Here is a 16,943-nt window from a genome sequence, read left to right on the forward strand (position 1 = left end):
AGATAGATAGATAGGAGATAGATAGATAGATAGATAGATAGGAGATAGATAGATAGATAGATAGATAGATAGATAGATAGATAGAAGATAGATAGATAGATAGATAGATAGATAGATAGATAGATAGGAGATAGATAGATAGGAGATAGATAGATAGATAGATAGATAGATAGATAGATAGATAGGAGATAGATAGATAGATAGGAGATAGATAGATAGGAGATAGGTAGGAGATAGATAGATAGATAGATAGATAGATAGATAGGAGATAGATAGATAGATAGATAGATAGATAGATAGATAGATAGATAGGAGATAGATAGATAGATAGATAGATAGATAGATAGATAGATAGATAGGAGATAGATAGATAGATAGGAGATAGATAGATAGGAGATAGATAGGAGATAGATAGATAGATAGATAGATAGATAGATAGATAGATAGGAGATAGATAGATAGATAGATAGATAGGAGATAGATAGATAGATAGATAGATAGATAGGAGATAGATAGATAGATAGATAGGAGATAGATAGATAGATAGATAGATAGATAGATAGATAGATAGATGATAGATAGATAGATAGATAGATAGATAGGAGATAGATAGATAGATAGATAGATAGATAGATAGATAGGAGATAGATAGATAGGAGATAGATAGATAGATAGATAGATAGATAGATAGATAGATAGATAGGAGATAGATAGATAGATAGATAGATAGATAGATAGATAGATAGATAGATAGAAGATAGATAGATAGATAGATAGATAGATAGGAGATAGATAGATAGATAGATAGATAGATAGGAGATAGATAGATAGATAGATAGATAGATAGATAGATAGATAGAAGATAGATAGATAGATAGATAGATGATAGATAGATAGATAGATAGATAGATAGATAGATAGGAGATAGATAGATAGATAGATAGATAGATAGATAGATAGGAGATAGATAGATAGATAGATAGATAGATAGATAGATAGGAGATAGATAGATAGATAGATAGATAGATAGATAGGAGATAGATAGATAGATAGATAGATAGATAGATAGATAGATAGATAGGAGATAGATAGATAGATAGATATAAGATAGATAGATAGATAGATAGATAGATAGATAGATAGGAGATAGATAGATAGATAGATAGAAGATAGATAGATAGATAGATAGATAGGAGATAGATAGATAGGAGATAGATAGATAGATAGATAGATAGATAGATAGATAGATAGATAGATAGGAGATAGATAGATAGGAGATAGATAGGAGATAGATAGATAGATATTAGATAGATAGATAGATAGATAGATAGATAGATAGATAGATAGATAGATAGGAGATAGATAGATAACGTACCGTAGAGGTCTCAGGGTTCGGAGCAGTCTCAGTACACGTAACATTCCCAGGATCTTTGTGCCGCTATCAGAGACCATCGATACCAGAATGTCAATGACAGAAATTAACACCAACATTCCATCTAGAACGTTCCAGCTACTCCTCAGATAAGCTTTACCACCAAAACACAAGTTGAGCGCCACAACCTGCAGGAAGAAGCAAAGAGATGAGAGGTAATCTGTGTAATAATCTGTGTAATAATCTGTGTAATAATCTCAGTAATAATCTCAGTAATAATCTCAGATTTTACCTTTACTGTCATTTCCGCCAAAAAAATTAAGGTAAAGATGTAATTGGATAAAGTCAGAAATATTCTCTCCTGAAAGAGACAAATACGGAAATTACTGCACGAGATGCGGCAAATCACACAGAGCCCCCAACAATAGTGACCGCGGGACTACCATATACTGTATATTATACTCTGGGCTCCACTATACTGTATATTATACTCTGGGCTCCACCATACTATATATTATACTCTGGGCTCCACCATACTGTATATTATACTCTGGGCTCCACCATACTATATATTATACTCTGGGCTCCACCATACTGTATATTATACTCTGGGCTCCACCATACTGTATATTATACTCTGGGCTCCACCATACTGTATATTATACTCTGGGCTCCACCATACTGTATATTATACTCTGGGCTCCACCATACTGTATATTATACTCTGGGCTCCACCATACTATATATTATACTCTGGGCTCCACCATACTATATATTATACTCTGGGCTCCACCATACTGTATATTATACTCTGGGCTCCACCATACTATATATTATACTCTGGGCTCCACCATACTGTATATTATACTCTGGGCTCCACCATACTGTATATTATACTCTGGGCTCCACCATACTGTATATTATACTCTGGGCTCCACCATACTATATATTATACTCTGGGTTCCACCATACTGTATATTATACTCTGGGCTCCACCATACTATATATTATACTCTGGGCTCCACCATACTGTATATTATACTCTGGGCTCCACCATACTGTATATTATACTCTGGGCTCCACCATACTGTATATTATACTCTGGGCTCCACCATACTGTATATTATACTCTGGGCTCCACCATACTGTATATTATACTCTGGGCTCCACCATACTGTATATTATACTCTGGGCTCCACCATACTGTATATTATACTCTGGGCTCCACCATACTGTATATTATACTCTGGGCTCCACTATACTATATATTATACTCTGGGCTCCACCATACTGTATATTATACTCTGGGCTCCACCATACTATATATTATACTCTGGGCTCCACCATACTGTATATTATACTCTGGGCTCCACTATACTATATATTATACTCTGGGCTCCACCATACTGTATATTATACTCTGGGCTCCACCATACTATATATTATACTCTGGGCTCCACCATACTATATATTATACTCTGGGCTCCACCATACTGTATATTATACTCTGGGCTCCACCATACTGTATATTATACTCTGGGCTCCACCATACTGTATATTATACTCTGGGCTCCACCATACTATATATTATACTCTGGGCTCCACCATACTATATATTATACTCTGGGCTCCACCATACTGTATATTATACTCTGGGCTCCACCATACTGTATATTATACTCTGGGCTCCACCATACTATATATTATACTCTGGGCTCCACCATACTGTATATTATACTCTGGGCTCCACCATACTGTATATTATACTCTGGGCTCCACTATACTATATATTATACTCTGGGCTCCACCATACTGTATATTATACTCTGGGCTCCACCATACTGTATATTATACTCTGGGCTCCACCATATACTGTATATTATACTCTGGGCTCCACTATACTATATATTATACTCTGGGTTCCACCATACTGTATATTATACTCTGGGCTCCACCATACTATATATTATACTCTGGGCTCCACCATACTGTATATTATACTCTGGGCTCCACCATACTGTATATTATACTCTGGGCTCCACCATATACTGTATATTATACTCTGGGCTCCACCATACTATATATCATACTCTGGGCTCCACCATACTGTATATTATACTCTGGGCTCCACCATATACTGTATATTATACTCTGGGCTCCACCATACTGTATATTATACTCTGGGCTCCACCATACTGTATATTATACTCTGGGCTCCACCATACTATATATTATACTCTGGGCTCCACCATACTGTATATTATACTCTGGGCTCCACCATACTGTATATTATACTCTGGGTTCCACCATACTGTATATTATACTCTGGGCTCCACCATACTGTATATTATACTCTGGGCTCCACCATACTGTATATTATACTCTGGGCTCCACCATACTGTATATTATACTCTGGGTTCCACCATACTGTATATTATACTCTGGGCTCCACCATACTGTATATTATACTCTGGGCTCCACCATACTGTATATTATACTCTGGGCTCCACTATACTATATATTATACTCTGGGCTCCACCATACTGTATATTATGCTCTGGGCTCCACCATACTATATATTATACTCTGGGTTCCACCATACTGTATATTATACTCTGGGCTCCACCATACTGTATATTATACTCTGGGCTCCACCATACTGTATATTATACTCTGGGCTCCACCATACTGTATATTATACTCTGGGCTCCACCATACTGTATATTATACTCTGGGCTCCACCATACTGTATATTATACTCTGGGCTCCACCATACTGTATATTATACTCTGGGCTCCACCATACTGTATATTATACTCTGGGCTCCACCATACTGTATATTATACTCTGGGCTCCACCATACTGTATATTATACTCTGGGCTCCACCATACTGTATATTATACTCTGGGCTCCACCATACTGTATATTATACTCTGGGCTCCACCATACTGTATATTATACTCTGGGCTCCACCATACTGTATATTATACTCTGGGCTCCACCATACTGTATATTATACTCTGGGCTCCACCATACTGTATATTATACTCTGGGCTCCACCATACTGTATATTATACTCTGGGCTCCACCATACTGTATATTATACTCTGGGCTCCACCATACTGTATATTATACTCTGGGCTCCACCATACTGTATATTATACTCTGGGCTCCACCATACTGTATATTATACTCTGGGCTCCACCATACTGTATATTATACTCTGGGCTCCACCATACTGTATATTATACTCTGGGCTCCACCATACTGTATATTATACTCTGGGCTCCACCATACTATATATTATACTCTGGGCTCCACCATACTATATATTATACTCTGGGCTCCACCATACTGTATATTATACTCTGGGCTCCACCATACTGTATATTATACTCTGGGCTCCACTATACTGTATATTATACTCTGGGCTCCACCATACTAGTGACCACGGGTGAATACTCATGGGAGATAATTCATATATTTCAGTCTCTGACATCGCAGCCTTATGACATTAGTGCAGCCCACGTGCCCACGTAAGTATCACGACTTTTATTACACCCCTGCCAATCTGATATTGACCCATCCTAAGGATATTCCACCAATACCAAGTCTTGGACAAGCTCTTAGTATTTCCACCTGCCGTCCATAAAGCCCCCGCTATTCTGCGCACAAGGTGGAGGACTCACTAATACATGGCTGTACTACACCAGATTTATCACAGTCTTTAAAGGGGCTCTGTCACTGGGAAAAGTCATTTTTATCTAATCACATGCTTGCACAGGCTTTAGACAGTCTATTCCACACTTACCTTTAGTCTGTAGATTGCCTCAGTGGTTTCTGAATAAGTCGGTTTTTATTCCTATGCTAATGAGCCTCCAGCCAGCTCAGGAAGTTCCCAGCAGCCTCCTCTCTCTCCCATTATCTTCTATGTGTGTGAAGCAAACAGGAAGCCGAGTCATCAGCAGCAGCAGCAGCAGCAGTCTCCCATAGAAAACAATAGGAGAGGAGTGCACCATGTATCGTGCACTAGTCTAATTAGCATATGAATATAAACGGACTTATTCAGAAACCACTGAGGCAATCTATATACTATAGGTAGGTGGGGAATAGACTTTCTAAAGGCTATGCAAAGGTGTAATTAGTTAAAAATGACTTTTCCTAGTGATAGAGCCCCTTTAATACTTCTCTTTTATTATTGGACTCTCTTGTTGGATTAGAATTTTTCTGGTGTAAACTTTCTCAATTTTGTGGATCTTTTTAGCACCTAATGTGACAGTTTAAGCCACGCCCACTTCCAGTTAAGCCACACCCTTTCCCATGAATCACCGCCCCTTCATTAATGACTGTGGCAGTTCTTTGGTGCCAGCTATGGCAGGGTGGTGGGGTATTAGCTCTATTATCTGCCGCCGTCCCTGCGGGTACTTACAGCGCTGTGCGGATCTATTTTAGGTCTTTCCATGGCAATAGTGATGCAGTTGAGGAATATGATGACTAAGACCACGTGGTCAAACATCCGATGGGTGATGATTTTATGGCACATTAAACGAAATCTGGGGAAAAAAGTAAAGATTTTGGTAAGTTTCTTTCTGTCCTCTGTAGGGCGGCTACAAACTCTGTTTCTACCACATGACTTAGGGAGTGTTCACACTATACAAGCCGATCCGTCTCTCCATAGAGTCAGACAGGGAGAATATAGAGTGATGTAATATACGATGACATCATGTGATAATAGTGTCAGGGCCTGAAGTCGCTCCGTCCGGCCGGGCCTATCAGAGGGCTGAGAATAGATACCCCTCTGCCAGTGTGAACAGACCTCTATCCAGCAGTCACGTACTTGGAGTAAGGAGGGAACAAGTACAAGGACCAGGTCTCTCTGTCCCGGCACCATTCCGGCAGGTGCGACCTTATCCAGGCTTTCAATCGCTCACTTTTGCTCTGTGAAAAGAAAAAACACAAAAAAGTTCTTTGTTAGTGAAAGGACAAAAGTTCAGAATCGGCGTCCGAAATAATAAAGCGTTATCGGAATATGCGACAATGCTGCAGCCGAGTATTTCACGGACCCGTACGCGGGCTGAGAGTCTGTGCCGACCCCTCCATCCCTGACCAATCACTGCTGATACTAACATTGCCCAATATGCTAATAGTGTTCTCTACTTTCAAGTGGGAAGTCTCGGACAATCTGCCTAGGACTGCCCACATGACAGTAGAGACCTTATTAGCATATTCGGTAGTGACACAAACATGGCTGATTGCTTGGGAATAGTGGAGTGGACGGCTATTGAGGAGCTGTAGTTGTAGGAGGCCGTGAGAATTCTTCTGTAAGGGGAACACGCTCTGGACTATAAGTAACAGCGAGTCCACGGAGGCCGCCATCGCACACACGGATGATCCCCACACACTCACCATATTGACATCATCATCTATATTATTGCTGTAGTCCGTCTTGGGCTCCTCCGGATGAGACGTCACGTTAGTCTTCCCATTGCAGCCCTGATAGTCCAGGGGCAGGCTGGGCTTGTTCTGCAGGGCGTACGTGTACGGGACATGCAACGTGTCCAGTCCTTCTCTTTTGCCCACAAGTTCCATGACATTACAAGAGGATCCTTTCCTAATAGACACCTCCTCGTCCGACGTCTCACCCTCAGAACTCTCCTTTCCATCGGCGGAGAGCAGGGACTTGTGTTCCCCGCTCTGCACTTGTCGCTTGATGCTGGAGGATCGCCCGATACTGTTCCAGCTAGAGCGCCGGCTGTTCCAGCTGCACACGGCTCCCCACGAACTATGAACGGAAGTCCTTGCACTAGGCTGGAGGAACCAAAGAGAAGTGAGAGAGAAGCCTGAACGCTCATCCTATAGATCATAGTACAATGAGTGGGGGAGGGGTGACAGATTCTGGGTCAGTATATGGCTTATATTTTGCATTTTTTAGGATCTCTCTGTAGGTTTCAGGTCTCCCTGAGCTGTTAGGTGGAGGCTTAGCCTCGATAGGCTGATGACAGTGAGTCAGGGAGAACATTCTAGCACTCACTCAGGACCGTGCAGGACCTATACACAGAAGCCCTGACCTATAAGGTACACATCACTCAAAATATTTTTACTGAAAAATGAGAATTCATACCATGGACTTGATGTCACCGCCATGAGGACCGTCGGAAACGCTGCTGTGTCTCCTGGAGTCACATCCCAGAGAGAGTTCCCCAAACAGAGAGTTTTTTGGCACAGGCATGGGAGTGGCAGCTGTATGAATGATGAGAGGTGGTTGTAAATTGGCCTTTACCTCCGGTAATCCATGTAATGGGGTAACTAAAAAAGAGTTAAGTGGTGATTGCTGAGGAACAGTCTAGAACATCCCGAGAGAAGGCCGAAACATGAGAGCCGAAAATCTGCTTCACAGTCACATGCTGTCTTGTATCTATATATACAGTAGGTCGGGGGCATAAAGGAGAGAATACAGAATAATCTATAGACTACATAGGGCACTATATACAATCTGCTCCATAACCTGTAGATAGGACACTATATACAATCTGCTCTATAACCTGTAGATAGGACACTATATACAATCTGCTCCTCTATAACCTGTAGATAGGACACTATATACAATCTGCTCCTCTATAACCTGTAGATAGGACACTATATACAATCTGCTCTATAACCTGTAGATAGGACACTATATACAATCTGCTCCTCTATAACCTGTAGATAGGACACTATATACAATCTGCTCTATATAACCTGTAGATAGGACACTATATACAATCTGCTCCTCTATAACCTGTAGATAGGACACTATATACAATCTGCTCATCTATAACCTGTAGATAGGACACTATATACAATCTGCTCTATAACCTGTAGATAGGACACTATATACAATCTGCTCCATAACCTGTAGATAGGACACTATATACAATCTGCTCTATATAACCTGTAGATAGGACACTATATACAATCTGCTCTATATAACCTGTAGATAGGATACTATATACAATCTGCTCCATAACCTGTAGATAGGACACTATATACAATCTGCTCCTCTATAACCTGTAGATAGGACACTATATACAATCTGCTCTATAACCTGTAGATAGGACACTATATACAATCTGCTCCTCTATAACCTGTAGATAGGACACTATATACAATCTGCTCTATAACCTGTAGATAGGACACTATATACAATCTGCTCCTCTATAACCTGTAGATAGGACACTATATACAATCTGCTCTATAACCTGTAGATAGGACACTATATACAATCTGCTCCATAACCTGTAGATAGGACACTATATACAATCTGCTCTATATAACCTGTAGATAGGACACTATATACAATCTGCTCTATAACCTGTAGATGGGACACTATATACAATCTGCCCCTCTATAACCTGTAGATAGAACACTATATACAATCTGCTCTATATAACCTGTAGATAGGACACTATATACAATCTGCTCTATATAACCAGTAGATAGGACACTATATACAATCTGCTCCTCTATAACCTGTAGATAGGACACTATATACAATCTGCTCCTCTATAACCTGTAGATAGGACACTATATACAATCTGCTCCTGTATAACCTGTAGATAGGACACTATATACAATCTGCTCCTGTATAACCTGTAGATAGGACACTATATACAATCTGCTCTATAACCTGTAGATAGGACACTATATACAATCTGCTCCTCTATAACCTGTAGATAGGACACTATATACAATCTGCTCCTCTATAACCTGTAGATAGGACACTATATACAATCTGCTCCTCTATAACCTGTAGATAGGACACTATATACAATCTGCTCCTCTATAACCTGTAGATAGGACACTATATACAATCTGCTCTATAACCTGTAGATAGGACACTATATACAATCTGCTGCTCTATAACCTGTAGATAGGACACTATATACAATCTGCTCCTCTATAACCTGTAGATAGGACACTATATACAATCTGCTCCTCTATAACCTGTAGATAGGACACTATATACAATCTGCTCTATAACCTGTAGATAGGACACTATATACAATCTGCTCCTCTATAACCTGTAGATAGGACACTATATACAATCTGCTCCTCTATAACCTGTAGATAGGACACTATATACAATCTGCTCTATAACCTGTAGATAGGACACTATATACAATCTGCTCCTCTATAACCTGTAGATAGGACACTATATACAATCTGCTCTATAACCTGTAGATAGGACACTATATACAATCTGCTCCTCTATAACCTGTAGATAGGACACTATATACAATCTGCTCTATAACTTGTAGATAGGACACTATATACAATCTGCTCCTCTATAACCTGTAGATAGGACACTATATACAATCTGCTCCTCTATAACCTGTAGATAGGACACTATATACAATCTGCTCCTCTATAACCTGTAGATAGGACACTATATACAATCTGCCCCTCTATAACCTGTAGATAGGACACTATATACAATCTGCTCCTCTATAACCTGTAGATAGGACACTATATACAATCTGCTCCTCTATAACCTGTAGATAGGACACTATATACAATCTGCTCCTCTATAACCTGTAGATTGGACACTATATACAATCTGCTCCTCTATAACCTGTAGATAGGACACTATATACAATCTGCTCTAAAACCTGTAGATAGGACACTATATACAATCTGCTCTAAAACCTGTAGATAGGACACTATATACAATCTGCTCCTCTATAACCTGTAGATAGGACACTATATACAATCTGCTCTATAACCTGTAGATAGGACACTATATACAATCTGCTCTAAAACCTGTAGATAGGATACTATATACAATCTGCTGCTCTATAACCTGTAGATAGGACACTATATACAATCTGCTCCTCTATAACCCGTAGATAGGACACTATATACAATCTGCCCCTCTATAACCTGTAGATAGGACACTATATACAATCTGCTCCTCTATAACCTGTAGATAGGACACTATATACAATCTGCTCCTCTATAACCTGTAGATAGGACACTATATACAATCTGCTCCTCTATAACCTGTAGATAGGACACTATATACAATCTGCTGCTCTATAACCTGTAGATAGGACACTATATACAATCTGCTCTATAACCTGTAGATAGGACACTATATACAATCTGCTCTATAACTTGTAGATAGGACACTATATACAATCTGCTCCTCTATAACCTGTAGATAGGACACTATATACAATCTGCTCCTCTATAACCTGTAGATAGGACACTATATACAATCTGCTCCTCTATAACCTGTAGATAGGACACTATATACAATCTGCTCCTCTATAACCTGTAGATAGGACACTATATACAATCTGCTCCTCTATAACCTGTAGATAGGACACTATATACAATCTGCTCCTCTATAACCTGTAGATAGGACACTATATACAATCTGCTCCTCTATAACCTGTAGATAGGACACTATATACAATCTGCTCTATAACCTGTAGATAGGACACTATATACAATCTGCTCTAAAACCTGTAGATAGGATACTATATACAATCTGCTGCTCTATAACCTGTAGATAGGACACTATATACAATCTGCTCCTCTATAACCCGTAGATAGGACACTATATACAATCTGCTCCTCTATAACCTGTAGATAGGACACTATATACAATCTGCTCCTCTATAACCTGTAGATAGGACACTATATACAATCTGCTCTATAACCTGTAGATGGGACACTATATACAATCTGCCCCTCTATAACCTGTAGATAGAACACTATATACAATCTGCTCTATATAACCTGTAGATAGGACACTATATACAATCTGCTCTATATAACCAGTAGATAGGACACTATATACAATCTGCTCCTCTATAACCTGTAGATAGGACACTATATACAATCTGCTCCTCTATAACCTGTAGATAGGACACTATATACAATCTGCTCCTGTATAACCTGTAGATAGGACACTATATACAATCTGCTCCTGTATAACCTGTAGATAGGACACTATATACAATCTGCTCTATAACCTGTAGATAGGACACTATATACAATCTGCTCCTCTATAACCTGTAGATAGGACACTATATACAATCTGCTCCTCTATAACCTGTAGATAGGACACTATATACAATCTGCTCCTCTATAACCTGTAGATAGGACACTATATACAATCTGCTCCTCTATAACCTGTAGATAGGACACTATATACAATCTGCTCTATAACCTGTAGATAGGACACTATATACAATCTGCTGCTCTATAACCTGTAGATAGGACACTATATACAATCTGCTCCTCTATAACCTGTAGATAGGACACTATATACAATCTGCTCCTCTATAACCTGTAGATAGGACACTATATACAATCTGCTCTATAACCTGTAGATAGGACACTATATACAATCTGCTCCTCTATAACCTGTAGATAGGACACTATATACAATCTGCTCCTCTATAACCTGTAGATAGGACACTATATACAATCTGCTCTATAACCTGTAGATAGGACACTATATACAATCTGCTCCTCTATAACCTGTAGATAGGACACTATATACAATCTGCTCTATAACCTGTAGATAGGACACTATATACAATCTGCTCCTCTATAACCTGTAGATAGGACACTATATACAATCTGCTCTATAACTTGTAGATAGGACACTATATACAATCTGCTCCTCTATAACCTGTAGATAGGACACTATATACAATCTGCTCCTCTATAACCTGTAGATAGGACACTATATACAATCTGCTCCTCTATAACCTGTAGATAGGACACTATATACAATCTGCCCCTCTATAACCTGTAGATAGGACACTATATACAATCTGCTCCTCTATAACCTGTAGATAGGACACTATATACAATCTGCTCCTCTATAACCTGTAGATAGGACACTATATACAATCTGCTCCTCTATAACCTGTAGATTGGACACTATATACAATCTGCTCCTCTATAACCTGTAGATAGGACACTATATACAATCTGCTCTAAAACCTGTAGATAGGACACTATATACAATCTGCTCTAAAACCTGTAGATAGGACACTATATACAATCTGCTCCTCTATAACCTGTAGATAGGACACTATATACAATCTGCTCTATAACCTGTAGATAGGACACTATATACAATCTGCTCTAAAACCTGTAGATAGGATACTATATACAATCTGCTGCTCTATAACCTGTAGATAGGACACTATATACAATCTGCTCCTCTATAACCCGTAGATAGGACACTATATACAATCTGCCCCTCTATAACCTGTAGATAGGACACTATATACAATCTGCTCCTCTATAACCTGTAGATAGGACACTATATACAATCTGCTCCTCTATAACCTGTAGATAGGACACTATATACAATCTGCTCCTCTATAACCTGTAGATAGGACACTATATACAATCTGCTGCTCTATAACCTGTAGATAGGACACTATATACAATCTGCTCTATAACCTGTAGATAGGACACTATATACAATCTGCTCTATAACTTGTAGATAGGACACTATATACAATCTGCTCCTCTATAACCTGTAGATAGGACACTATATACAATCTGCTCCTCTATAACCTGTAGATAGGACACTATATACAATCTGCTCCTCTATAACCTGTAGATAGGACACTATATACAATCTGCTCCTCTATAACCTGTAGATAGGACACTATATACAATCTGCTCCTCTATAACCTGTAGATAGGACACTATATACAATCTGCTCCTCTATAACCTGTAGATAGGACACTATATACAATCTGCTCCTCTATAACCTGTAGATAGGACACTATATACAATCTGCTCTATAACCTGTAGATAGGACACTATATACAATCTGCTCTAAAACCTGTAGATAGGATACTATATACAATCTGCTGCTCTATAACCTGTAGATAGGACACTATATACAATCTGCTCCTCTATAACCCGTAGATAGGACACTATATACAATCTGCTCCTCTATAACCTGTAGATAGGACACTATATACAATCTGCTCCTCTATAACCTGTAGATAGGACACTATATACAATCTGCTCCTCTATAACCTGTAGATAGGACACTATATACAATCTGCTCCTCTATAACCTGTAGATAGGACACTATATACAATCTGCTCCTCTATAACCTGTAGATAGGACACTATATACAATCTGCTCTATAACCTGTAGATAGGACACTATATACAATCTGCTCCTCTATAACCTGTAGATAGGACACTATATACAATCTGCTCCTCTATAACCTGTAGATAGGACACTATATACAATCTGCTCTATAACCTGTAGATAGGACACTATATACAATCTGCTCTATATCCTGTAGATAGGACACTATATACAATCTGCTCCTCTATAACCTGTAGATAGGACACTATATACAATCTGCTCCTCTATAACCTGTAGATAGGACACTATATACAATCTGCTGCTCTATAACCTGTAGATAGGACACTATATACAATCTGCTCTATAACCTGTAGATAGGATACTATATACAATCTGCTGCTCTATAACCTGTAGATAGGACACTATATACAATCTGCTCCTCTATAACCCGTAGATAGGACACTATATACAATCTGCTCCTCTATAACCTGTAGATAGGACACTATATACAATCTGCTCCTCTATAACCTGTAGATAGGACACTATATACAATCTGCTCCTCTATAACCTGTAGATAGGACACTATATACAATCAGCTCTATAACCTGTAGATAGGACACTATATACAATCTGCTCCTCTATAACCTGTAGATAGGACACTATATACAATCTGCTCTATATCCTGTAGATAGGACACTATATACAATCTGCTCCTCTATAACCTGTAGATAGGACACTATATACAATCTGCTCCTCTATAACCTGTAGATAGGACACTATATACAATCTGCTGCTCTATAACCTGTAGATAGGACACTATATACAATCTGCTCTATAACCTGTAGATAGGACACTATATACAATCTGCTCTATAACTTGTAGATAGGACACTATATACAATCTGCTCCTCTATAACCTGTAGATAGGACACTATATACAATCTGCTCCTCTATAACCTGTAGATAGGACGCTATATACAATCTGCTCCTCTATAACCCGTAGATAGGACACTATATACAATCTGCTCCTCTATAACCTGTAGATAGGACACTATATACAATCTGCTCCTCTATAACCTGTAGATAGGACACTATATACAATCTGCTCCTCTATAACCTGTAGATAGGACACTATATACAATCTGCTCTATAACCTGTAGATAGGACACTATATACAATCTGCTCTATATCCTGTAGATAGGACACTATATACAATCTGCTCCTCTATAACCTGTAGATAGGACACTATATACAATCTGCTCCTCTATAACCTGTAGATAGGACACTATATACAATCTGCTCCTCTATAACCTGTAGATAGGACACTATATACAATCTGCTCCTCTATAACCTGTAGATAGGACACTATATGCAATCTGCTCCTCCCTATAACCTGTAGATAGGACACTATATACAATCTGCTCCTCTATAACCTGTAGATAGGACACTATATACAATCTGCTCCTCTATAACCTGTAGATAGGACACTATATACAATCTGCTCTATAACCTGTAGATAGGACACTATATACAATCTGCTCTATAACCTGTAGATAGGACACTATATACAATCTGCCCCTCTATAACCTGTAGATAGGACACTATATACAATCTGCCCTTCTATAACCTGTAGATAGGACACTATATACAATCTGCCCCTCTATAACCTGTAGATAGGACACTATATACAATCTGCCGCTCTATAACCTGTAGATAGGACACTATATACAATCTGCTCTATAACCTGTAGATAGGACACTATATACAATCTGCCCCTCTATAACCTGTAGATAGGACACTATATACAATCTGCTGCTCTATAACCTGTAGATAGGACACTATATACAATCTGCTCCTCTATAACCTGTAGATAGGACACTATATACAATCTGCTCCTCTATAACCTGTAGATAGGACACTATATACAATCTGCTCTATAACCTGTAGATAGGACACTATATACAATCTGCTCCTCTATAACCTGTAGATAGGACACTATATACAATCTGCTCCTCTATAACCTGTAGATAGGACACTATATACAATCTGCTCCTCTATAACCTGTAGATAGGACACTATATACAATCTGCTCCTCTGTAACCTGTAGATAGGACACTATATACAATCTGCTCTATAACCTGTAGATAGGACACTGTATACAATCTGCTCCTCTATAACCTGTAGATAGGACACTATATACAATCTGCTCCTCTATAACCTGTAGATAGGACACTATATACAATCTGCTCCTCTATAACCTGTAGATAGGACACTATATACAATCTGCTCTATAACCTGTAGATAGGACACTATATACAATCTGCTCCTCTATAACCTGTAGATAGGACACTATATACAATCTGCTCCTCTATAACCTGTAGATAGGACACTATATACAATCTGCTCTATAACCTGTAGATAGGACACTATATACAATCTGCTCCTCTATAACCTGTAGATAGGACACTATATACAATCTGCCCCTCTATAACCTGTAGATAGGACACTATATACAATCTGCTCCTATATAACCTATGGCTAGGACACTATATACAATCTGCCCCTCTATAACCTGTAGATAGGACACTATATACAATCTGCTCCTCTATAACCTGTAGATAGGACACTATATACAATCTGCTCTATAACCTGTAGATAGGACACTATATACAATCTGCTCTATAACCTGTAGATAGGACACTATATACAATCTGCTCTATAACCTGTAGATAGGACACTATATACAATCTGCTCCTCTATAACCTGTAGATAGGACACTATATACAATCTGCTCTATATCCTGTAGATAGGACACTATATACAATCTGCTCCTCTATAACCTGTAGATAGGACACTATATACAATCTGCTCCTCTATAACCTGTAGATAGGACACTATATACAATCTGCTCCTCTATAACCTGTAGATAGGACACTATATACAATCTGCTCTATAACCTGTAGATAGGACACTATATACAATCTGCTCCTCTATAACCTGTAGATAGGACACTATATACAATCTGCTCTATAACCTGTAGATAGGACACTATATACAATCTGCTCTATAACCTGTAGATAGGACACTATATACAATCTGCTCTATAACCTGTAGATAGGACACTATATACAATCTGCTCCTCTATATCCTGTAGATAGGACACTATATACAATCTGCTCCTCTATATCCTGTAGATAGGACACTATATACAATCTGCTCTATAACCTGTAGATAGGACACTATATACAATCTGCTCCTCTATAACCTGTAGATAGGACACTATATACAATCTGCTCCTCTATAACCTGTAGATAGGACACTATATACAATCTGCTCTATAACCTGTAGATAGGACACTATATACAATCTGCTCCTCTATAACCTGTAGATAGGACACTATATACAATCTGCTCCTCTATAACCTGTAGATAGGACACTATATACAATCTGC

At 38.7% G+C, this 16,943-nt stretch overlaps 1 protein-coding gene across 1 annotated transcript in view; it reads right to left on the bottom strand.

Annotated features, from left to right (window-relative positions):
* LOC142187948 (voltage-dependent T-type calcium channel subunit alpha-1G-like) overlaps positions 1–7,737 on the bottom strand; it is a 67,211-nt gene extending 59,474 nt beyond the window's left edge. Inside the window, exons 1-6 of the mRNA XM_075261739.1 lie at positions 7,495–7,737; positions 6,780–7,181; positions 6,211–6,311; positions 5,803–5,926; positions 1,665–1,733; positions 1,376–1,560 (exon numbers count right to left, since the gene is read on the bottom strand). Of these exons, the coding sequence (XP_075117840.1) occupies positions 1,376–1,560; positions 1,665–1,733; positions 5,803–5,926; positions 6,211–6,311; positions 6,780–7,181; positions 7,495–7,602 (989 nt within the window). The 5' untranslated portion in view covers positions 7,603–7,737. The remainder of the gene's footprint in view (positions 1–1,375; positions 1,561–1,664; positions 1,734–5,802; positions 5,927–6,210; positions 6,312–6,779; positions 7,182–7,494) is intronic.
* Positions 7,738–16,943: the final 9,206 nt, after the last annotated feature.

This window comes from Leptodactylus fuscus, unplaced genomic scaffold (assembly GCF_031893055.1).
Source record: "Leptodactylus fuscus isolate aLepFus1 unplaced genomic scaffold, aLepFus1.hap2 HAP2_SCAFFOLD_332, whole genome shotgun sequence".
Classification (NCBI taxonomy): domain Eukaryota; kingdom Metazoa; phylum Chordata; class Amphibia; order Anura; family Leptodactylidae; genus Leptodactylus; species Leptodactylus fuscus.